We start from the raw sequence: 26,491 nt of genomic DNA, 5'->3' as shown, positions 1-26,491 counted from the left end.
GCCTGATTTTTTAATGTGTAGAACAAGTTTTTTCAGTTCTATAAAAATCTTCACTTGCTCCATTCTACTTTAGTTTGGAGTACGTTTTCACTGTGGAAACTTTGAAATCAGGCGTCAGTGGCCGGACACGCCTCCTTTTGAAGAAAAAATTCTGTTCCAAAGTAGAACTGTTCTACCTGACTAAAACTGCAGAAAAAAAAATGTGGAGAATTGCGATTTCTAAGATAGTCCGTTCTCCACTAGTTGCTCCTAAAAACCAGGCGCAAATCATGTGGAAACTTGGGCCCATAGTGCCTTTAATGTAGAACAAAAAATGACTCACTGTTTCAGCCACAGTGGCATACACCAAATGGACACCAAGATAAAGAAGGAGATATTACTTGGATAAAAAGTGCAGATTGGCGGGTTCAATTTTCAGATATATGAATTGAACCACGCTGTAACTCCTTTCACATTTTAAAGTAATACATTCTGTCTTTATTTTTATATACTTTGATTTTACTTCATTATCTATGGTTAAATAGCAGTATGGGTTCGGAGATGTAAAACCCATGGCACTGCTCATGGTGAGTTGGAAGATATTTTTCATAAGAATGAGGGTGTTATGCAATGTAGTATTATCAGGACCACTGATTTATCAGCATTGGAGGATGCGGTGGGATCTAGGAGCACAGGAACAGGGCCCCTGGATTTGGCAGTAGTGGATTGGAATCCCAGAATCTCGCATTACTTTTCTGGAGTCCTCGTGTCTGGAAGCACTTGGAGAGACCACCAGTGTTTTGGAGCATTGGTGTTGAGGAATTAAAATCTGGAATCAGGAATCACTGGAGCAGTCCTGGGATCTGGGAGACTGGTATACGGGGGGGAGGAGAGGGCATCCTCAGTTTGATAGAAAATTGCCTGTTGCAGGAAATTGTATCGTAGACGCAGAACAGATGTTGCAGAACCTTTATTACATTGTTTATACAATGATCATATTCCTGGGATGGCTCCAGCCCATGGTACGCAGGTTCATCTTCATCAATGTGAAGATTAAGGTTTAAAATAAATTATTTGTTTTAAACATGCTGATTTGTGATGTAATTAATAGCATGCAGCAGGCTTTAGATGCCTCTTTCACATTGTAGCTCAGTTCAGCGATACAATTTAGCAGAGCTTGGTTTTTAAGTTTACATTTTTATTATATGTATAAAACAAACTTGAAAGAGATGGATGAGTAATTGTATCAATTAAATGTGATTAAAACCATGATTCAAACGTTTAATCGTGAGATTAATCGCAATTCAATTTTAATTGCTTGACAGTCTTATAAATATATATGCATTTTTCATTTTGTCTAAAACCTTATTTTGAACATTAGAAATTTCAGTTACTGGTCATAGACAAAAAAACTTTTCAAAAAGCATTCTGAGTGACTTGATTGGTTCATCACCCTACCATGGCAAGCAATTGTTTACATGGGGAAATATCATCATTAAATGTTCACGTTGACAGTTTCAATGTTAAATATTGGCATAAAACTATTACCAAAAATCACAACAGGAAATAAGGTTTGTGGACAGAAAGTGTGAGGGTACTCAAGATTTTTAATGATGTATATATTCTCTTAATTTTTGCAAAAAAAAATGACAATGCACCTTGTCTATTATTAGTAGTGTAATGTACTAGAGATTGGTGGTTGTCCTGTGTCGCTGAAGTAATTTTGCCAAACGTTCAGTGCAAACCCTATTTACGTGCATAAACAGGGTTTCTCTCAAACTTTTGCTGAAGATACAGCAGCAGGACAGGAGATGCCGAAAGCAAATTCATCCACCATGTTTTAATTTTTATTTCCTGACCTCAGCACTTGAGACATGCTCACAGGCTTTTCCCAAAACTGTGCTTGCATCAGCTAGATTGGGATGTGCATAACAGCTTTCCCTGTGAGAAAGAATTTGCGCTATACTTCCTTGACTCTCCCAACCAGTAGCATGACTAAGACTAGTCCGGGCACAATTTTCCCCAATTTTTTGGCGCGCGCCGCTTTTTTTGGCATAAATTAAAATATCCAAGATTCCCCAAAATTATGCACTCAGTTAGATACCATTTTATTAGGTTCGGGGTTTTTTTGCGACCTGATGTCTGCGCCAGTTTTTCCACATTTATGCAAGTTTGGCCAACTTACATTTTTCCTAGGACGGCGTATGTGACCACTCCCAAAAACCCCCTGGGCACTTAGGAAAAACAAGCGCACATTAAAAAATCAGCGCAGAAAGACGCCATTGTTTTTCGGCGAAGGTTTGGAGGGAGTCAAGAACACACAAATATGCATCATGAAGCTTAATTTTTTGAAAACATAATACGCAGAAAATGGAAGTCTGATGCAATTATTTCATTTTGGATTTTTTTTTAAATGCCACGCCATCACCGAAAGTCTCCAAACTGGGCTCGAGGGTCAGCAGAATCGTTCCCTCGCCCAGACACAGGGGCTCAGGGCTAGAAGCTGAACTGAAGGGATGAGAACCATTACACTATGCAGCAGCATCAAAAGAAGCCCTGGGGTGGGGAGGGGGTGGTGCTTGCCAAGCCCCTGTGTCCGGGCGAGGGACCAATTCTGCCAGCCAATCCACGAGCCCGGTGAGGAAAGGTTGGGTTGGTGGTGGGGTGGTACTTTGAAACATAGAAAATAGGTGCAGGAGTAGGCCATTCGGCTCTTCGAGCCTGCACCACCAATCTGATCATGCAACTTCAGTACTCCCTTTTGAATATATCTAACAAACTGGCCTCAACAACTTTCTGTGGTAGAGAATTCCACAGGTTCACATTCTCTGAGTGAAGACGTTTCTCCTCATCTCGGTCCTAAATTGCTTACCCCTTATTCTTAGACTGTGACCCCTGGTTCTGGACTTCCCCAACATCGGGAACATTCTTCCTGCATTTAACCTGTCCAATCCCGTCAGAATCTTATATATTTCTATGAGATCCCCTCTCATTCTTCTAAATTCCAGTGAATATAAGCCTAGTCGATCCAGTCTTTCTTCATATGTCAGTCCTGCCATCCCGGGAATCAGTCTGGTGAACCTTCGCTGCACTCCCTCGATAGTAAGAATGCCCTTCCTCAGATTAGGAGACCAAAGCTGTACACAATATTCAAGGTGTGGCCTCACCAAGGCCCTGTACAACTGCAGTAAGACCTCCCTGCTCCTATACTCAAATCCTTTCACTATGAAGGCCAACATGCCATTTGCCTTCTTCACCGCCTGCTGTACTTGCATGCCAACTTTCAATGACTGATGTACCATGGCACCCAGGTTTTGTTGCACCTCCCCTTTTCCTAATCTGTCACCATTCAGATAATATTCTGCCTTCCTGTTTTTGCCACCAAAGTGGCTAACCTCATATTTATCTACATTATACTGCATCTGCCATGCATTTGCCCACTCACCTAATCTGTCCAAGTCACTCTGCAGCTTCTTAGCATCCTCCTCACAGGTCACATTGCCACCCAGCTTAGTATCATCTGCAAACTTGGAGATATTACATTCAATTCCTTTGTCTAAATCATTAATGTATATTGTAAATAGCTGGGGTCCCAGCACTGAACCTTGTGGAACCCAACTAGTCACTGCCTGCCATTCTGAAAAAGACCCATTTATTCCAACTCTTTGCTTCCTGTCTACCAACCAGTTCTCTATCCACGTCAATACATTAGCCCCCAATACCATGTGCTTTAATTTTGCACACTAATCTTTTGTGTGGGACCTTGTCAAAAGCCTTTTGAAAGTCCAAATACACCACATCCAATGGTTCTCCCTTGTCCACTCTATTAGTTACATCCTCAAAAAATTCTAGAAGATTTGTCAAGCATGATTTCCCTTTCATAAATCCATGCTGACTTGGACCGATACTATCACTGCTTTCCAAATGCTCTGCTATTACATCTTTAATCATTGATTCCAACATTTTCCCCACTACCGATGTCAAGCTAACCGGTCTATAATTCCCTATTTTCTCTCTCCCTCCTTTTTTTTTAAAAAAGTGGGGTTACATTAGCTACCCTCCAATCCATAGGAACTGATCCAGAGTCTATAGAATGTTGGAAAATGACCACCAATGCATTCACTATTTCTAGGGCCACTTCCTTAAGTACTCTGGGATGCAGACTACCAGGCCCTGGGGATTTATTGGCCTTCAATCCCATCAATTTCCCTTACACAATTTCCTGACTAATAAGCATATCCTTCAGTTCCTCCTTCTCGCTAGACCCTCGGTCCCATAGTATTTCCAGAAGGTTATTTGTTTCTTCCTTAGTGAAGTATTGTTCAATTGGTCTGCTATTTCTTTGTTCCCCATTATAAATTCACCTGTTTCTGACTGCATTTGTCTTCACTAATCTTCTTCTCTTCACATATCTATAGAAGCTTCTGCAGTCAGTTTTTATGTTCCCTGCAAGCTTACTCTCATACTCGATTTTCCCCCTCCTAATTAAACCCTTTGTCCTCCTCTGCTGAATTCTAAATTTCTCCCAGTTCTCAGGTTTGTTGCTTTTTCTGGCCAATTTATATGCCTCTTCCTTGGACTTAACACTGTCCCTAATTTCCCTTGTTAGCCACGTTTGAGCCACCTTCCCCGCTTTATTTTTACGCCAGACAGGGATGTACAATTGTTGTATTTCATCCATGTGATCCTTAAATGTCTGCCATTGCCTATCCACCGTCAACCCTTTAAGTATCATTCGCCAGTCCATCCTAGCCAATTCACGTCTCATACCATCGAAGTTACCTTTCTTTAAGTTCAGGATGCTAGTCTCTGAATTAACTGTGTCACTCTCCATCTTAATGAAGAATTCTACCATATTATGGTCACTCTTCCCCAAGGGGCCTCACATGACAAGATTGCTAATTAATCCTCTCTCATTACACAAAGCCCAGTCTAGGATAGCCTGCTCTCTAGTTGATTTCTCGACATATTGGTCGAGAAAACCATCCCTTGCTTTGCTGCTTGAAGGCTCAGTGGCAACTATTCCAAATGGACCATGTTCACTGTTTGGATCTGTTGTGTTGTGTTAATGGAACAAATAATGGAAATTATTCTTTTTTACATCAAAAAGTTGTGTTAATAATGAAACAAATAATGGAAATGATTCAGTGATAATTTAAAATATATTTTATTCAAAAGTTTTACAAACACTTTTTTGTGCTTAACTTTAATAAAAATATTCTAGTATCAAACTTTAAAGTTTTCAGTTAAGATCAATTACAAACTCTTAAGATCACTTAAAAACTTTAAGATCACTTACAAACTTTTAAGACAGAAATAGACAGTTTCTTAAACGATAAGGGGATAAGGGGTTATGGGAAACGGGCAGGGAAGTGGAGCTGAGTCCATGATCATATCAGCCATGATCTTATTGAATGGCAGAGCAGGTTCGAGGGGCCGTATGCCTTACTCCTGTTTCTATATCTTATGTTCTTATGTGCACCGACATTGTGTCAGCTGCCTGCGATATTCCCTCCCTCACGTGCACCGACATTGTATAGCTGCCTGCGATATTCCCTCTCTCATGATCCCGGACAGTGTTCCCATTTCGCGTGAGAGTGTTGTTACTTGTCCCGACAGTCCTGATACCTCATCATCCACCCCACTGATGGTGTCCAGGAGTGATCATGTAAGGTCAATGCTCTCCGCACTCATTGTCATCATCTGAACCATATCTCTTAAATCCTGCACCTCAGGAGAGCGCTGTCGAGCACTCCTTCCCCTCCTCAACCTGGGTGTAGCTCGCTGTATCCCACTGGGACCCGCATTCTCGGACGGTGGGGCCCTGGGCGTGCCTCGCTGCATCCCAGTGCGAGCCGCAGCCTCAGACAATGGTGATCTGGGTGTGCCTCACTGCTTCCCACTGGAACCTGCAGCCTCAGATGGTGGGGCCCTGGGTGTGCCTCGCTGCATCCCACTGGAATTCCCAGCCTCGGACTGTGAGAAAACATGGAATGCCCCAACCCTCGTACCACTCAGGAAAGGGCCTGGCACCTCAATGGGTGGAACCTGTACCTCCTCCAGAGAGAGTACAGCAGTGTGGGCTTCATCCATCATCTCCCCCTCCCCCTTCCCCTCACCCCCATGCTCTTGGTCTGGGAAGGTGGGATTGGAAGATGTTCTCTTCAGGCTCATCTGCGTCTGAATCTTCTTCTGCATCAGCTTCAGCCTCGTCAGGGTTGGCCTCAAGTTCTGCAAAACATAACAGAACAGACAAATGCAGCAGAGGAGGGGGCAGGGTGGCATGAGTAGACTCACACAGCGCAGGCAGCAGGCTCGTTTGAAGGACCACGAAGAATGATAGTGTTATATATGTAAATCTGTAAATAACATCTTTAACCACCAGAGGGCTCATCCCCTGGCATCCCAAGGGATCCCACAATCAGAGAACCGTGGGCACCCTGGAGAAATTTTTGAGAGGAGATGATTGGGAAACCTTCGTGGAGCGACTTGACCAATACTTCATGGCCAACGAGCTGGAAGGAGAAGCGAACGCTGCCAAACGAAGGGCGATCCTCCTCACCATTTGCGGGGCACCAACGTATGGCCTCATGAAAAATCTGCTCGCTCTAGCAAAACCCACAGAGAAGTCATACAATGATTTGTGCACACTGGTCCGGGAGCATCTAAATCCGAAGGAAAGCATTCTGATGTAAAAGAGATCTGAAGGCCAGAAAGTGGCGAGCTATGTTGCCGAGCTAAGGTGCCTTGCAGGACATTGCGAATTTGAAGGACACTTAGAGTACATGCTCAGGGACTTCTTTGTACTTGGCATTGGCTATGAAGTAATACTTCACAAACTTTTGATTGTAGAGACCCCAACCTTGAGTAAAGCCAGAGCGATAGCCCAGGCGTTTATCGCCACCAGTGACAATACCAAACAAATCTCTCAGCACTCGAGTGCTGTTGCAAGTACTGTGAACAAAGTAATGTTGTTTTCGAATCGTAATGTACAGGGCAGAACTTACATGCCTGCAGCTGCACGTCCGCAGGTGACTCAGAGCCCACCATCAAGGGTGGTGAATGCAAGGCCATTAACACCTTGTTGGCGCTGTGGGGGTGATCATCGTTTCCATTCATGTCGCTTCAAAGGATACGTTTGCAAGGGCTTTGGAACAATGGGACACTTCCAACGTATGTGCAGGCGAGCTGCAAACCCTGCTAATCCTGCAAACTACCATGTTGCAGAGGAGGACAAATCCACGGTGGATCACGATGAACCAGAGCCTCAGACTGAGGAGGCAGAGGTATATAGGGTACACACATTTACCACCAAATGTCCCCGATAATGTTGAAGGTTGAATTAAATGGACTTCCAGTGTCAATGGAGCTGGACACGGGAGCGAGGCAGTCCATAATGAGCAAAATTACTTTCGATAAATTGTGGTGCAGCAAGGCCTCAAGGCCAGTTCTGACCCCCATTCGTAACAAGCTGAGAACGTACACAAACGAACTGATTCCCATAATCGGCAGTGCTACTGCAAACGTCTCCTACGATGGAGCGGTACACAATTTACCACTCGGTGGTACTGGGCGGTGGCCCCACGTTGTTCGGCAGGTGCTGGCTGAGAAAGATACGCTGGAGCTAGGATGATGTCCGAGCGCTCTCGTCCGTCGACAACACTTCATTTGCCCAGGTCCTAAACAAGTTCCCCTCGCTGTTTGAACCGGGCATCGGGAAGTTTCTAAGAGCAAAAATGCAGATCCACTTGATTCCGGGAGCGCGACCCATCCATCACAAGGCAAGAGCGGGACCATACATGATGAGAGAGAGGGTGTAGATCGAGCTGGACAGGCTGCAACGAGAGGGCATCATTTCGTCTCTGAAATTCAACGAGTGGGCCAGTCCGATTGTTCCAGTCCTCAAGGAAGACGGCACTGTCAGAATCTGTGGTGATTACAAAGTAACTATCAATCATTTCTCCCTGCAGGATCAATACCCACTACTAAAGCCAGACGACCTATTTGCGACGCGGGTGGGAGGAAAAACATTCACGAAGTTGGACTTGACCTCGGCCTACATGACGCAGGAGCTGGAGGAATCATCGAAAGGCCTCACCTGCACAAAGGTCTCTTCATTTACAACAGATGCCCGTTTGGGATTCGATCAGCCGCGGCGATATTCCAGAGGAACATGGAAAGCTTACTGAAGTCGGTCCCTCGCACCGTGGTCTTCCAGGACGACATCTTGGTTACAGGTCGGGACATCATCGGGCACCTGCAGAACCTGGAGGAGGTTCTTCGTCGGCTCAATCGTGTGGGGTTCAGGTTAACAACGCTCGAAGTGCGTTTTCCTGGCACCTGAAGTGGAGTTCCTTGGGAGAAGAATCGCGGCGGACGGCATCAGGCCCACCAACTCGAAGTCGGAGGCAATCGAGAACGTACCGAGACCACAGACCATGTCGGAGCTGCGGTCGTTTCTAGGACTCCTGAACTACTTTGGTAACTTCTTACCAGGTCTTAGCATATTGTTAGAACCCCAGCACTCTTTACTGCGTAAAGGAGATGAATAGGTATGGGGTAAAATCCAAGAAAATGCTTTTGAGAAAGCTAGGAAACTGTTATGCTCAAACAAATTGCTTGTGTTGTACGATCCATGTAAGTGTTTGGTACTAGCATGTGATGTGTCGTCATACGGGGTCGGGTGTGTATTGCAACATTTGGGAAATTGCAACCGGTTGCTTATGCATCCAGAAGTCTGCCTAAGGCTGAGAGAGCCTACAGCATGATTGAAAAAGAAGCGTTAGCTTGTGTTTATGGGGCAAAGAAAATGCATCAATCTCTGTTTGGGCTCAAATTTGAATTGTAAACTGACCATATGCCACTTATATCCCTCTTTTCTGAAAGTAAGGGGATAAATACGAATGCATCGGCCCGCATCCAGAAATGGGCGCTCACGTTGTCCGCATACAACTACGCTATCCGCCACAGGCCAGGCACAGAAAACTGTGCCGATGCTCTCAGTAGGCTGCCATTGCCCACCACAGGGTGGAGATGGCACAGCCCACAGATTTAGTTATGGTAATGGAAGCCCAACAGATTAGAACCTGAATGAGCCAGGACCCCTTACTGTCCTTCGTAAAAAAATAGTGTGCTCCACGGGAGTTGGTCTAGTGTCCCATTAGAGATGCAGGAAGAAATAAAGCCGTACCAGCGGCGCAGAGATGAAATGTCTATACAGGCAGACTGTCTCCTGTAGGGTCATCGGTAGCAGTGCCAAAAAAGGGCAGGGACACCTTCATTAGTGACCTCCATAGCACCCACCCAGGCATCATAATGATGAAAGCGATAGCCAGATCACATGTGTGGTGGCCTGGTATCGATGCAGTCTTAGAGTTCTGCATGCACAAATGTAATACATGTTCACAGTTGAGCAATGCATCCAGGGAGGCACCACTAAGTCCTGGCCCTCCAAACCGTGGTCTCGGGTCCATGTCGACTATGCAGGCCCATTCTTGGGAAAAATATTCCTTGTGGTTGTAGATGCGTACTCCAAATGGATTGAATGTGAGATAATGTCGGCAAGCACATCCACTGCCACCATTGAAAGCCTGCGGGCCATGTTTGCCATGCACGGCCTGCCTGATGTTTTTGAGAGTGACAATGGGCCGTGCTTCACCAGTGCCTAGTTCAAAGTGTTCTTGACCTGCAATGGGATCCAATATGTCACATCTGCCCCATTTAAACCAGCGTCCAACGGTCAGGCAGAGCGAGCAGTGCAAACAATCAAGCAGAGCTTGAAGAGGATAACTGAAGGCTCACTGCAGACTCGCCTATCCCGAGTCCTGCTTAGTTACTGCACAAGACCCCACTCGCTCATTGGGGTTCCCCCCGCTGAACTGCTCATGAAAAGGGCACTTAAGACAAGGCTCTCGTTAGTCCACCCCGATCTACACGAACAGGTAGAGAGCAGGCGGCTTCAACAGAATACGTATCATGATCGCGCAAATGTGTCACGTGAAATCGAGATTAATGATCCTGTATTTGTGTTGAACTATGGACAAGGTCACAAGTGGCTTCCCAGCACTGTCATGGCCAAAGAGGGGAGTAGGATGTTTCTGGTCCATCTTTCAAATGGACTCATCTGCAGGAAACACTTGGACCAAACCAAACTCAAATTCACGGACTATCCAGAACAACCCACAATAGATGCTACCTTTTTCGACCCTCCAACACATACACAAGTGGCAACTGACCACGAAGCAGAATCCATCACCCGCAGCAGCCCAGCAGGATTTACCACGCCCAGCAGCCCAGCAAGGCCAGCTGCGCAGCAGGCAGCGAGGGCCCAACAAACGACTCACCAAAACCAGCAATTGCACCGAGACGATCAACCAGGGAATGGAAGGCCCCAGATCGACTAACATTGCAAATAGTTACACTATTGACTTTGTGGGGGAGTGCTGTTATATATGTAAACCTGTAAATACCATGTTTAACCACCAGAGGGCTCATCCCCTGGAGTCCCAAGGGATCCCACAATCGCTTGGGAGCACCTGTACATAAGGAGGCCTCACAGGCTGGAGAGGCACTCTGAGACCTGCAATAAAGGACTACGGTCACACCTTACTTTGAGCTTGCAGTATCTGGTCTGACTCTTTATTCAAGACATAACAGATAGCACATTGCATCAAGCGAAGCGTAGCTGACAAAAACATTCCCATGAACTGAAGCATGGCTAGCACGTGCAGAACTTATCCTTTAGCAAAGCCAGACTGTGGAATTTGCAGGACTTACCCTCTCCCTCAAGTGTGGGGCCAGCTTGTGCAGTGGTGTTTGCTTTTCTCCAGGCAGGACCCACCAAAGCAGCGACCCTGTCTTCCAAGGGTGTCAGTGGGTGCAGATTTGCCAGGCCTCCTCCTGTTCGAGTTCTTTCCCTTTTGTTGTGTGCGACCTTCCTCTGCAAAGATGAAAATGTAACTTTTTAGAGAGGGGTGGGTGGGACATTACAGATGGTCATATTTACAATTGCAATTCCAGTGTATAAATGAAAATATTACTGACACTAACTACTTTTTGCACTGGCCGCCAGACCTTGGGGGGGTGGTCACCATTGCACAGTAATCTTCTGCCAGTTGGTTCCAGCATTTCTTCATTTCTTTTGGTGAAACTTGTTTGTGACCTCTGCTGGTGTCCAGCTCATGCCATCTGACCTCAATTACTGTAACTAGTGCCTCCACTTTATCCTGTAAGAAATTCTTGGTCCTTGAGCCACGTTGCATATTGTATTGCAGCTCTGATTTTTCCACTGAGAATGAAAGTTCTCACACACAACTGGCTCTTTAAAAATGGCCGAATGCAGACATAGCAGTCACGTCAAAAAATGTCTTTTTTTTTCGGCACAGACATTAGGCTCCATCCCCCGAAGCTAAAGGATAGGCTGCTCGGCGCCAATTTCAAAAAATAGAACAGTGAAACTTGCTAGTTATTTTTTTGGAATAGTCGGGGCCAAAAAAAAATGGGTGTAACTTTTGCAATATGCCAAAATTCGACTTGGGGAAAATTGAGCACTGAGAACTTGCAACATGGGGAGACATAAGCATTCCCTGCTATTCCGTGGCATTGAACATTGGAGCACCTATTTACAACTGACAACAAACAGCATGACAAACAAAATTAAGGTCAATTATGTTTTCTTTCCAACTGATGTTGGTTTGTCCATTGTTGTCAATAATGATAAGCTATGTTCCAATTAATACAGGTTGTAGGTTCCCATATGACTGGAAAGTATGATTTTTTCAAGGAATGTTTTCCCACACAGGGCATTGGATGTCAGATTAGCCCAAGGGCTGATCTTTCCTTGATTTCCTTTGTGCTCTCTTTTCTTCAGGTAGCTGGATACAACTTGCTTCAAGCTTTGTTGTGCAATCTTGAATCAACTTTTGCCAAATGCTCCCAGTTTAAATGCCACATGTTTTAGATTGGTCTTTATGTCATCCTTATATCTTTTGAATTGATCACCACAAGAACCAAGCTTCAGTTCACCATAGAATACCTTCTTGATTAGCCGAGTATCAGGCATTTGGACTATGTGACCAGCTCACCTTAACTGTCCCTTTACTATCATTGTTTCTAGTACAATTGCTCTTCTGACGAGCTGTGTATGGAATCTTGTGCCACCATCGAATTTTCACTATCTTTCTGAGGCAACCTAGGTGGAAATGACTGAGTTTTCTGACGTGGTGTTTGTAAGTGGCCCAGCTATTGCACACAAACAGTAAGAATGTTATAACTATTACCTTGTAGACCATAAGTTTTCTTGCAAGTTTAATGTTCCCTTTATCCCATAGCCTCATACAGAGCTTTCCAAAAGTATTACTGGCTTTAAACAATCTGTGGTTCACTTTATCATCCAGGAGTCATCACATGAAATGGTGCTTCATAGGCAGGTGAACTGCAGACAGCTGTTGGATGGTACATAAGGTTTTACAGGGCAGGCTGGTATATAACTGAAGGGGTTGACTGTGGATGGGCAGTGGCAGACATTTAGAGACCGCATGGATGAACTACAACAATTGTACATTCCTGTCTGGCGTAAAAATAAAAAAGGGAAGGTGGCTCAACCGTGGCTATCAAGGGAAATCAGGGATAGCATTAAAGCCAAGGAAGTGGCATACAAATTGACCAGAAATAGCAGCGAACCCGGGGACTGGGAGAAATTTAGAACTCAGCAGAGGAGGACAAAGGGTTTGATTAGGGCAGGGAAAATGGAGTACGAGAAGAAGCTTGCAGGGAACATTAAGACGGATTGCAAAAGTTTCTATAGATATGTAAAGAGAAAAAGGTTAGTAAAGACAAACGTAGGTCCCCTGCAGTCAGAATCAGGGGAAGTCATAACGGGGAACAAAGAAATGGCGGACCAATTGAACAAGTACTTTGGTTCGGTATTCACTGAGGAGGACACAAACAACCTTCCGGATATAAAAGGGGTCGGAGGGTCTAGTAAGGAGGAGGAACGGAGGGAAATCCTTATTAGTCGGGAAATTGTGTTGGGGAAATTGATGGGATTGAAGGCCGATAAATCACCAGGGCCTGATGGACTGCATCCCAGAGTACTTAAGGAGGTGGCCTTGGAAATAGTGGATGCATTGACAGTCATTTTCCAACATTCCATTGACTCTGGATCAGTTCCTATGGAGTGGAGGGTAGCCAATGTAACCCCACTTTTTAAAAAAGGAGGGAGAGAGAAAACAGGGAATTATAGACCGGTCAGCCTGACATCGGTAGTGGGTAAAATAATGGAATCAATTATTAAGGATGTCATAGCAGTGCATTTGGAAAGAGGTAATATGATAGGTCCAAGTCAGCATGGATTTATGAAAGGGAAATCATGCTTGACAAATCTTCCAGAATTTTTTGAGGATGTTTCCAGTAGAGAGGACAAGGGAGAACCAGTTGATGTGGTATATTTGGACTTTCAGAAGGCTTTCGACAAGGTCCCACACAAGAGATTAATGTGCAAAGTTAAAGCACATGGGATTGGGGGTAGTGTGCTGACATAGATTGAGAACTGGTTGTCAGACAGGAAGCAAAGAGTAGGAGTAAATGGGGACTTTTTAGAATGGCAGGCAGTGACTAGTGGGGTACCGCAAGGTTCTGTGCTGGGGCCCCAGCTGTTTACACTGTACATTAATGATTTAGACGAGGGGATTAAATGTAGTATCTCCAAATTTGCGGATGACACTAAGTAGGGTGGCAGTGTGAGCTGCGAGGAGGATGCTATGAGGCTGCAGAGCGACTTGGATAGGTTAGGTGAGTGGGCAAATGCATGGCAGATGAAGTATAATGTGGATAAATGTGAGGTTATCCACTTTGGTGGTAAAAACAGAGAGACAGACTATTATCTGAATGGTGACAGATTAGGAAAAGGGGAGGTGCAAAGAGACCTGGGTGTCATGGTGCATCAGTCATTGAAGGTTGGCATGCAGGTACAGCAGGCGGTTAAGAAAGCAAATGGCATGTTGTCCTTCATAGCGAGGGGATTTGAGTACAGGGGCAGGGAGGTGTTGCTACAATTGTACAGGGCCTTGGTGAGGCCACACCTGGAGTATTGTGTACAGTTTTGGTCTCCTAACTTGAGGAAGGACATTCTTGCTATTGAGGGAGTGCAGCGAAGATTCACCAGACTGATTCCCGGGATGGTGGGACTGACCTATCAAGAAAGACTGGATCAACTGGGCTTGTATTCACTGGAGTTCAGAAGAGTGAGAGGGGACCTCATAGAAACGTTTAAAATTCTGACGGGTTTGGACAGGTTGGATGCAGGAAGAATGTTCCCAATGTTGGGGAAGTCCAGAACCAGGGGTCACAGTCTAAGGATAAGGGGTAAGCCATTTAGGACCGAGGTAAGGAGAAACTTCTTCACCCAGAGAGTGGTGAACCTGTGGAATTCTCTACCACAGGAATCAAGGGGTATGGTGAGAAAGCAGGAATGGGGTACTGAAGTTGCATGTTCAGCCATGAACTCATTGAATGGCGGTGCAGGCTCGAAGGGCCGAATGGCCTACTCCTGTACCTATTTTCTATGTTTCTATGTTTCTATGTTTCTGTCTTCGTCAGACTGACCGTGAGGCCAACTATTAAATTAATAAAATACAGATTAAATCTCTTTCTCTGTTTGCAGCATGGAATGGGTGTGCCGTCTATATCAATCATGCTTCATGAACTCATCAAGTTACTTCACCATGCCAAGTGTCGTGATGTCATTATCATGCGTCTGGGGACATCGGGTGGTATAGGTATGTCAAGAAAATTTTATTCGTCAAGGCCTCTCCCCTTCCCCCTCCACCCTTATCTCTAAAAACAAGTGCAAGGAGCTCATGGATTTGTCACCAACATTGCACCCATCTGTTCAGCTACCACTGCTGTTTCCACCCCTTCTCCTTGCCCACCAAGCAAACTTCTCCTCCAGACCCCACTACCTTAACCTTGGATCCCTACCTCTCTCTAGTTTCTCTTCCATTTTTCCCCATGCCTTCTCCGAGCACACCTTGTCGATAAGATCCACCTCTTGCTCCTTTTACCCCAATCCTACCAAACTACTAACCACCCAATGCCCCTTCCTCGCCCCCATGTCAGCTGCCACATATGATTCATTTTCCTCAGTTCTGTCCACTTCCTTTGAAAATTGGCACCAATTCAATCACCTCAAAAATCTCACAATCAACCCTTCTGACCGACAAATTACTGTCACATTTCCCACCTCCCTTCACTCTCTAAAATACTTGACTGTGTTGTCAGCTCTCAGATCTGTCCCCATCTCTGCTGCAACTCCATTCGCAGGAGAGATGGTTACAGATCTGGGAGGTGACAATTCACAAATCAGATTTCTGTCCCTCCCACAGCACTGAAACAATATTCTTGGTGACTAGATGGCAGTGTATTATTACTCCTCATTTTCCTCAATCTCTCTGCAGCCTTTGACAAAGTCAATCATATAATTCTCCTCCATGTTTCTCATCTGTTATCAAGTTCAGTGGGACTGCCCTTACTTGGTTTCACTCTTATCTATCCAATCATAGCCAGAGCATCTCTATCAATGACTTCACTGACCACCTTCTGCACTGTCACACTGGAAATCACCAAAGCTTCTGTCCTTGGTCGCTCCTCTTCCTCATCTATAGGCTGTCCTTTGGCATCATTATCTTCAGAAATGGGTTCAGTTTCATAGAATCAGAGAAACAGAGAAACAGAGAAACAGAGAAACAGAGAAAATAGGGGCAGGAGTAGGTCATTCAGCCCTTCAAGCCTGCACTGCCATTCAATAAGATTTTGGCTAATTATTCCCTCAGAACCCCTTTCCTGCTTTCTCTCCATACCCCTTGATCTCTTTAGTCGTAAGGGCCATATCTAACTCCCTCTTGAATATATCCAATGAACTGGCATCAATAACTCTCTGCGGCAGGGAATTCCACAGGTTAACAACTCTCTGAGTGAAGAAGTTTCTCCTCATCTCAGTCCTAAATGGCCTGCACCTTATCCTAAGACTATGTCCCCTGGTTCTGGACTTCCCCAACATCGGGAACATTCTTCTCACATCTAACCTGTCCAGTCCCATCAGAATCTTATACGTTTCAATGAGATCCCCTCTCATCCTTCTAAACTCCAGTGAATAAAGGCCCAGTTGATCCAGTCTCTCCTCATTTGTCAGTCCAGCCATCCCTGGAATCAGTCTGGTGAACCTTTGCTGCATTCCCTCAATAGCAAGAATGTCCTTCCTCAGATTAGGAGACCAAAACTCAACACAATATTTCAGGTGAGGCCTCACCAAGGTCCTGTACAACTGCAGTAAGACCTCCTCCCTGCTCCTATACTCAAATCCCCTAGCTATGAAGGCCAACATACCATTTGCCTTCTTCACCGCCTGCTATACCTGCATGCCAACTTTCAATGACTGATGAACCATGACACCCAGGTCTCATTGCACTTCCCCTTTTCGTAATCTGCCGCCATTCAGATAATATTCTGCCTTCGTGTTTTTGCCCCTAAAATGGATAACCTCACATTTATCCACATTATACTGCATCTGCCATGCATTTGCCCATTCACTTCACCTATCCAAGTCACCCTGCAGCCTCTTAGCATCCTCCTCACAGCTCACACCGCCACTCAGTTTAGTGTCATCTGCAAACTTGGGAGATATTACACTCAATTCCTTCATCTAAATCGTTAATGTATATTGTAAAGAGCTGGGGTCCCAGCACGGAGCCCTGCGGCACCCCACTAGTCACTGCCTGCCATTCTGAAAAGGACCAGTTTATCCCGACTCTCTGCTTCCTGTCTGCCAACCAGTTCTCTATCCACATCAGTACATTACCCCCAATACCATGTGCTTTGATTTTGCACAACAATCTCTTGTGCGGAACCTTGTCAAAAGCCTTTTGAAAGTCCAAGTACACCACATCCACTGGTTCTCCCTTGTCCACTCTGCTAGTTACATCTTCAAAAAATTCCAGAAGATTTGTGAAGCATGATTTCCCTTTCATAAATCCATGCTGACTTGAACCGATCCTGTCACTGCTTTCCAAATGCGCTGCTATTTCATCCTTAATGATTGATTCCAACATTTTACCCACTACTAATGTCAGGCTAACCGATCTATAATTACCAGTTTTCTCTCTCCCTCCTTTTTTAAAAAGTGGTGTTACATTAGCAACCCTCCAGTCCATAGGAACTGATCCAGAGTCGATAGATTGTTGGAAAATGATCGCCAATGCATCCACTATTTCTAGGGCCACTTCTTTAAGTACTCTGGGTTGCAAACTATCAGGCCACGGGGATTTATCGGCCTTCAATCCCACCAACTTCCCGAACTCAATTTCCTGCCTAATAAGGATATCCTTCAGTTCCTCCTTCTCACTAGACCCACTATCCCCTAGTACATTCGGAAGGTTATTTGTGTCTTCCTTTGTGAAGACAGAACCAAAATATTTGTTCAATTGGTCTGCCATTTCTTTGTTCCCCATTATAAATTCACCTGAATCCGACCGAAGGGACCTACCTTTGTCTTTACTAATCTTTTTCTCTTCACATATTTATAGAAGCTGTTGCAGTCAGTTTTTATGTTCCCTGCATGCTTCCTCTCGTACTCTATTTTCCCCTCTTAATTAAACCCTTAGTCCTCCTCTGTTGAATTCTAAATTTCTCCTAGTCCTCAGGTTTGTTGCTTTTTCTAGCCAATTTATATGCCTCTTCCTTGGTTTTAACAGTATCCATATTTTCCCTTGTTAGCCATGCCAATTCACGCCTCATACCGTCGAAGTTACCTTTCCTTAAGTTCAGGACCCTAGTTTCCGAATTAACTGTCACTCTCCATCTTAATAAAGAATTCTACCATATTATGGTCACTCTTCCCCAAGGGGCCTCGCACAACAAGATTGCTAATTAGTCACTTCTCATTACACATCATCCAGGCTAGCAGGGCCTGCTCTCTAGTTGGTTCTTCGACATATTGGTCTGGTAAACCATCCCTAATACATTCCAGGAAATCCTCCTCCACTGCATTGCTACCAGTTTGGTTAGCCCAATCAATATGTAGATTAAAGTCGCCCATGATAACTGCTGTATCTTTCTTGCACACATCCCTTATTTCTTGTTTGATGCTGTCCCCAACCTCACTACTACTGTTTGGTGGTCTGTACACAACTTCCACTAGCGTTTTCTGCCCTTTGGAATTCCGCAGCTCCACCCATACCGATTCCACATCATCCAAGCTAATGTCCCTCCTTACTATTGCATTAATTCCCTCTTTAACCAGCAAGCCACCCCATCTCCTTTTCCTCTCTGTCTATTCTTGCTAAATGTTGAATACCCCTGGATGTTGAGTTCCCAGCCTTGGTCACCCTGGAGCCATGTCTTCGTGATGCCAATTATATCATATCCGTTAACTGCTATCTGCGCAGTTAATTCGTCCACCTTATTCCGAATACTTCTCTCATTGAGGCACAGAGCCTTCAGACTTGTCTTTTTAACACACTTTGCCCCCTTAGAATTTTGCTGCAACGTGGCCCTTTTTGTTCCTTGCCTTGGGTTTCTCTGCCCTCCACTTTTACTATTCTCCTTTCTATCTTTTGCTTCTGACTCCATTTTATTTCCCTGTCTCCCTGCATAGGTTCCCATCCCCCTGCCATGTTAGTTTAACTCTTCCCCAACAGCACTAGCAAACACTCCCCCTGGGACATTGGTTCCGGTCCTGCCCAGGTGCAGACCGTCCGGTTTGTACTGGTCCCACCTCCCCCAGAACCGGTTCCAATGTCCCAGGAATTTGAATCCCTCCCTTCTGCACCACTCCTCAAGCCACGTATTCATCTGAGCTATCCTGCGATTCCTACTCTGACTAGCACGTGACACTGGTAGCAATCCTGAGATTACTACTTTTGAGGTCCTACTTTTTAATTTAGCTCCTAGCTCCCTAAATTCGTGTTGTCGGATCTCATCCCGTTTTTTACCTATATTGTTGGTACCTATATGCACCACGACAACTGGCTGTTCACCCTCCTTTTCAGAATGTCCTGCACCTGCTCCGAGACATCCTTGACCCTTGCACCAGGGAGACAACATACCATCCTGGAGTCTCGGTTGCGGCCGCAGAAACGCCTATCTATTCCCCTTACAATTGAATCCCCTATCACTATAGCTCTCCAACTCTTTTTCCTGCCCTCCTGTGCAGCAGAGCCACCCATGGTGCCATGAACTTGGCTGCTGCTGCTCCCCCTGATGAGTCATCCCCCTCAACAGTACCCAAAGCAGTGTATCTGTTTTGTAGGAGAATGACCGCATGGGACCACTTCACTACCTTCCTTGCACTGCTCTTCCTGTTGGTCACCCATCCCCTATCTGGCTGTGTGCCTTTAACCTGCGGTAAGACCAACTCGCTAAATGTGCTATTCACGTCATTCTCAGCATCGTGGATGCTCCAGAGTGAATCCACCCGCAGCTCCAGTGCCGCAATGCCGTCCGTCAGGAGCTGAAGGTGGATACACTTCCTGCACACATAGTAGTCAGGGACACTGGAAGCGTCCCTGACTTCCCACATAGTACAGGAGGAGCATAACATGTGTCTGAGCTCTCCTGCCATGTCTTAACCCTTAGATTAACTTAATTTGGCAACAATAATGCTAAAGGTTACTTAATGATAAAGTAAAGAAAAAGAAAAGCTACTTACCAATCACCAGCCAATCACTTACCCTCTTGACTGTGACGTCACCTTTCGATTTCTTTCTACTTTTTTGCCTTCTCTCCCTGCTGCAGCTGCACCAGCGTGCCTCTCCGACTCACCACGCTGGTCCCTGAACTGCTGGGCCTTTTATAGGTCACTGCCGCTCCGACTCCCGTCTCTCCGACTCACCACGCTGGTCCCTGAACTGCTGGGCCTTTTATAGGTCACTGCTGCTCCGACTCCCGCCTCTCCGACTCACCACGCTGGTCCCCGAACTTCTGGGCCTTTTATAGGTCACTGCTGCTCCGGCTCCCGTCTCTCCGACTCACCACGCTGGTCCCCGAACTTCTGGGCCTTTTATAGGTCACTGCCGCTCCGACTCCCGTCTCTCCGACTCACCACGCTGGTCCCTGAACTGCTGGGCCTTTTATAGGTCACTGCCGCTCCGACTCCCGTCTCTCCGACTCACCACGCTGGTCCCTGAACTGCTGGGCCTTTTATAGGTCACTGCTGCTCCGACTCCCGTCTCTCCGACTCACCACGCTGGTCCCTGAACTGCTGGGCCTTTTATAGGTCACTGCCGCTCCGACTCCCGCCTCTCCGACTCACCACGCTGGTCCCTGAACTGCTGGGCCTTTTATAGGTCACTGCTGCTCCGACTCACGTCTCTCCGACTCACCACGCTGGTCCCTGAACTGCTGGGCCTTTTATAGGTCACTGCCGCTCCGACTCCCGTCTCTCCGACTCACCACGCTGGTCCCTGAACTGCTGGGCCTTTTATAGGTCACTGCTGCTCCGACTCCCGTCTCTCCGACTCACCACGCTGGTCCCTGAACTGCTGGGCCTTTTATAGGTCACTGCCGCTCCGACTCCCGCCTCTCCGACTCACCACGCTGGTCCCTGAACTGCTGGGCCTTTTATAGGTCACTGCCGCTCCGATTTCCACCTCTCCGACTCACCACACATATATGATGAAGTCCAGCTCCACCACCTCCCTTGAACTCTGACTCAGTCCTGTCAGACTGCTTGTTTGACACCCAGTCGTGGATGAACTACAATTTCCTCCAGCTAATCATTGGGTAACTGAAGCCATCATCTTCGGCCATCACCACAAACTCTGCACCCTCATCACTGACTCATTCCCTTCCTTGGCAACTGTATCAAGTTGAACTAGTCTATTTAGAACCTCTGAGTCCTACCCTAGATGTCTCCAAGCCGAGCTTATGCCATCACAAACACTGCCGACTTCCACCTCCATAATATTGCCCACCTCTATGCTTATCTCAGCCCATTGCTGCTGAAACCTTAATCCATGGTCACTTTCAGACTTGACTATTCCAATGCTCTCCTGGTGGCACCCCATCCACCCCATCTCCATAAACTTCAGCTCATCCAAACGCTGCTGCCTACATCCGATCCTGCACCAAATTGTGATTGTCCATTACCCAGTTAGAAAATTTACATGACTGTCAGCAAAGTGTGGAAAATGTTGATGAAAGCATAGGTACAATACAAACCATGCTGTATTGATACTGTATGTTTCAATGAAAAATAAGTTTTAAACAGCATTGCCCACAGCAAAGGTACTTTAGCAGGTCAAGGCCATCACTGTACTCAGAAATGCAGAGGAGTGCAGGAATTGCATGAGTGGCATAAATATGTTTACATTTAAAATAGTACACTGTAAAAAATATTTTTCAGGGGACAAGTACTACCATTTGACTCATAAAAAGGTCTAGTTCTCTAGAAAAAAAAATAATGCAAATCTGCTGGGCAAGGAAGCAGGCATATTTTTGGAGTTTTTGGATTCTGCTATGTATTTTACTTTTGTTTTTAAAGTTCATCAATAAGAAATATCAGAACAGTTTATAATGCTTATCTACAATAGGTTTACCAATTAATATTTAGTAAAGTTCCACAAATCATATATTCTATGACCAAATTTGCTTGCTGTGTTTGAAATATATAAATTATTAGTTCTGTCTTCTAGAACAGTCTTATTGTAAGCACTTGCCATTCATACATAGTCGACAGATGATTAATGCAAATGTCTTTAATTTGCACAATTATTTTTTTAATATCCTATTCTTCCGAGTTTCACCCAAAACTCATCATTTGGGTGAGAAAGATGAGGATGAGGAATTCAAAAAGGCTTTTGATAAAGTGCCACATAATAGGCTTGCGAGCTAAGTTGAAGATACCATAGAATAAAAGGGACAGTGGCAGCATGGGTATAAAATTACTGAGTGACAGGAAACAGAAAGTAGTGATGAACGGTTGTTTTTCGGACTGGAGGAAGGTATACAGTGGTGTTTCCCAGGGGTGGTACTAGGACCACTGCTTTTCTTGATATATATTGATGACTTTGACTTAGGTGTACAGGATACAATTTCAAAATTTGCAGATGACACAAAACTTGGGAGTAGAGTGAACAGTGAGGAGGATAGTGATAGATTTCAAGACAACATAGACAGGTTGGTGGAATGGGCAGACACGTGGCAGATGAAATTTAATGTAGAAAAATGTGAAGTGATACATTTTGATAGGAAGAACAAGGAGAGGCAATATAAACTAAAGGGTACAATTCTAAAGGGGGGTGCATGAACACACAGTCCTACAGGTATATGTGCACAAATCGTTAAAGGTGGCAGGGCAGGTTGAGAAAGTGGTTAAAAAAGCATTCGGGATCCTGGGCTTCATGAATAAAGGCATAGGGACCAAAATTCAGCCTCCCAATAAGGCCTGTCACTGCCGGACATGCGGCAGTGTCGAATGGCCGCCGGTGTTTTGACGAATGACCGCTGCTCGCAAAATTCTTCTCTGTGTTTTTTCCGGCAGTCCCCACTTCCACCTCGCTGCTGCCGAACCCGCTTAAGTGCGTCATCAAAGCACCGCCGATCTTCCACCCCGCAAGCAAAATTCACCTGAGAAAATATTGCGGCCGCCGGCCGGTGCCCCCAACAGTATTTTCTGTCGGTGCACTGTGTTTGCTGTGTGTGTAAAATGGCGGTGCGGCCACCATTAAAGTGGAGGACCCTCTGCCGTGACCGGCATCTTATTTTTTTTTTGTCGACCAACTGCCAGGTCGGCCCGACAATTATGCCCCCGGGTTCGGCTGGGCCGCCAACAGGCAGCTCTTGGGTGTCAAGCAGCTGGCCCGGTCAAAACCCTCCCTGCTGGCACTAACTAAAATAATCGCAGAGCTCGTAGCAGCACTCCCCTTTAAGTGAAGGGGAGCGATGTGGTGACGCGCCAGCGTGATGATGTAATCAGCACTACACTGATGACTGACAGCGCCGGACACTCCACCCACCCCTCTTATGACGGACCCTCTGCTCCCCCCTACTTCCACGGCCATTATGACCGACTTCCGCCCCGCTCAAAAAAAAGACAAAGAGCTGAATTTCACGCAAGAGGCCACCGCATTCATCTTGGCGGTGAAAATAAGGGAAAAACGGTAGGTGCGACCTGTTTCCGGTGAGGGTGAATTTCGGGCCCATAGAGTACAAAAACAAGGAAGTTATGATTAACCTTTATAAAACATTGGTTTAACCTCAATTGAAGTATTGTGTCCACTTTTTTTTTCATTGATTCATGGGATGTGGGCGTCACTGGCAAGGCCAGCATTTATTGCCCATTCCTAATTGCTCTTGAGAAAGTGGTAGTGAGCCACCTTCTTGAACTGCTGCAGTCCGTGTGGTGAAGGTACTCCCGTAGTGCTGTTGGGAGGTAGTTCCAGGGATTTGACCCAGCGTCAGTGTAGCAACGGCAATATACTTCCAAGTCAGGATGGTGTGTAACTTGGAGCGGAATGTGGAGGTGGTGGTGTTCCCATACACCTGCTGCCCTTGTCTTCTAGGTGCTAGAGGTCGGGGGTTTGGGAGGTGCTGCCGAAAAAGCCTTGGAAAGTTGCAGCAGTGCATCTTGTTGATGGTACACACTGCAGCCACGGTGCGCCGGTGGTGGAGGGAGTAAATGTTTAAGGTGGTGGAGAGGATGCCAATTAAGCAGACTGCTTTGTGCTGGATGGTGTCGAGCTTTTTGAGTGTTGTTGGAGATGCACTCATCCGGGCAAGTGGAGGGTATTCCATCACAATCCTGACTTGTGCTTTGCAGATGATGGAAAGGATTTGTGGAGTCAGGAGGTGAGAATATCCAGCCTCTGACCTGCTCTTGTTGCCACATAAATGTGGCTGGGGCAGTTAAGTTTCTGGTCAACGGTTACCACCAGGATATTGATGGTGGGGACTCGGCTATTGTAATGCCATTGAATGTAAAGGGGCAGTGGTTAGACTCTCGCTTGTTGGTGATTGTCATTGCCTGGCATTTGTATGGCGCGAATGTTACTTGCTATTTATCAGCCCAAGCCTGAATGTCATCCAGGTCTTGCTGCATACGGGCATGGACTGCTTCATTATCTGAGGAGTTGCGAATGGCACTTAACACTATGCAGTCATCAACAAACATCTCCACTTCTGATCTTATGATGGAGGGAAGGTCATTGATGAAGCAGCTCAAGATGTTACCCTGAGGAACTCCTGAAGCGATATCCTGGAGCTGCGATGATTGACCTCCAAAACCACAACCATTTTCCTTTGTGCTAGGTATGTCTCCAGTCAGTGGAGAGTTTTTCCCCTGCTTCCCATTGACTTCACTTTTACCAGGGCTCCTTGGTGCCACACTCAGTTAAATGCTGTCTTGATGTCAAGGGTAGTCACTCTCACTTCACCTCTGGAATTTAGCTCTTTTGTCCATGTTTGGACCAAGGCTGTAATGAGATCTGGAGCTGAGTGGTCCTGGCGGAACACAAACTGAGCATCAGTGAGCAGGTTATTGGTGAGTAAATGCCGCTTGATAACACTGTTGACGACACCTTCCATCACTTTGCTGATGATTGAGAGTAGACTGATGGGGCGGTAATTGGATGGATTGGATTTGTCCTGCTTTTTGTGGACAGGACATACCTGGGCAGTTTTTCACATTGTCAGATAGATGCCAGTGATGTAGCTGTACTGGAATTGCTTGGCTAGAGGTGAGGCTAGTTCTGGATCACAAGTCTTCAGCACGACCGTAGGAATGTTGTCGGGGCCCATAGCCTTTGCTGTATCCAGTGTGCGCAGCCATTTCTTGATATCACCTGGAGTGAATCAAATTGGCTGAAGGCTGGCTTCTGTGATGGTGGGGACTTCCAGGAGGAGGCCGATATGTATCATTCACTCGGCACTTCTGGCTGAAGATGGTTGCAAATGCCTCAGTCTTGTCTTTTGCACTCAAGTGCTGGGCTCCACCAGCATTGAGGATGGGAAACATTCATGCAGCCTCCTCCTCCCATTAGTTGTTTGATGGTCCACCACCATTTACTACTGGATGTGGCAGGACTGCAGAGCTTTGATCTGATCCGTTGATTGTAGGATCGCTTCGCTCTTTCTATAGCACCGCACTTTAGGAAGGATATAAAGGCCTTAGATAGAATGCAGAAAAGATTTATGAGAATGGTTCCAGGGATGAGGGACTTCAGTTACGTGGATAGACTGGAGAAGCTGGGGTTGTTCTCCTTAGAGCAGAGAAGGTTGAGAGGAGAGTTGATAGAGGTGTTCAAAATCATGAGGGGTCTAGACAGACTAGATAGAGAGAAACTGTTCCCAGTGTCGAAAAAGTTGAGAACCAGAGGACATAGATTTAAGGTGATTGGCAAAAGAACCAAAGGCGACCTGAGGGAAAACTTTTTTATGTAGCAAATGGTTAGGTTCTGGAATGCATTTTCTGAAAGGGTGATGGAGACAGACTCAATCGTGGCTTTCAAAAGGGAATTGGATAAGTACCTGAAGGAAAAAAAATTGCAAGGCTACGGGGAAATGGCGGGGGAGTGGACCAGCTGAAGAGCACTTGTAGAGAGCCAGCACGGGCTTGACAAGCCGAATGACCTCCTTCTGTTCTGTAACCATTCTATGATTCTATGACAATGAGATATTTGCTGAGAGGAAGTACACCACAAATGCCAAATGACAAGAGTTCAGCTGTGCTGTCAAGCTATGAAGCAGGGTCATCTCTGGATGATATCAGCCGAGGCTACCAAACCACCTATCATCAACAACTGCCAGCCGCTGCCTTTTACCACTCCCACCTTAAACATACAGCATTCAGCTGTTTTATCAGCTCATTCAAACTTCCAGGACACTGTACATGCAGAAGCACTGTGACATGTGACTATACTTTATATTATGCAACTGGCCAGGGTACACTTGAAGTAATACATTGGCTTTCTAGTTAATATACTAATTGGAAGCCACAATGTTCTTCTTCATAGCTCCAGGGTGTAGCCATTCAAAGCTCTCTTGAGACTTCTAAAGACTCGTCTATGAGAGGGTGGGGCCAACAATAAATGGTTCTGTTGATGTGCCACTTCATCCACAATAGGATCTTCCCAAAAGTGTGGTATTAAAAGTACCAATTCTGCTCAACGTATAGGGAAGCAACAGAAAACCCACATGATACATATAATCTCATTTCCTGCCTCTGTTATCATCTCATTAAGCAATACTTTCTGGCACCTGATTTCTACATACTTCTAGAGTAGAAGAGTGCTTTTGCACTTTCTATTTTCTTCTTAAAGAGAAAAACAGCCCACAACAAAAGACGAGCAAGTGTCATCTCAATCCACAATGTTCCTGCTGGAAAGTATCAGCCAGCCACGTCAAAGCTTCTTGTAACCAAGGGAACATCAAGAAGTTGGAGGCTGAGATCAAAATGGCATACAATGATAGGCACCAAGTGGAGGCAAAGTAATTTAAAACATTGTAAGAAAGGAATGTATGG

The 26,491-nt window shown here is 45.6% G+C and overlaps 1 protein-coding gene across 1 annotated transcript in view; it reads left to right on the top strand.

Moving 5' to 3' along the window:
- LOC139259807 (uridine phosphorylase 2-like) overlaps positions 1–26,491 on the top strand; it is a 55,191-nt gene that overhangs the window by 16,087 nt on the left and 12,613 nt on the right. The window contains exon 4 of the mRNA XM_070875604.1: positions 14,642–14,756. Coding sequence (XP_070731705.1) covers positions 14,642–14,756 — 115 coding nt within the window. The remainder of the gene's footprint in view (positions 1–14,641; positions 14,757–26,491) is intronic.

This window comes from Pristiophorus japonicus, chromosome 3, assembly GCF_044704955.1.
Source record: "Pristiophorus japonicus isolate sPriJap1 chromosome 3, sPriJap1.hap1, whole genome shotgun sequence".
Classification (NCBI taxonomy): domain Eukaryota; kingdom Metazoa; phylum Chordata; class Chondrichthyes; family Pristiophoridae; genus Pristiophorus; species Pristiophorus japonicus.
The sequence above is the reverse complement of the archived record's forward strand: the minus strand, read 5'-3'. Positions and strand labels throughout refer to the sequence as shown.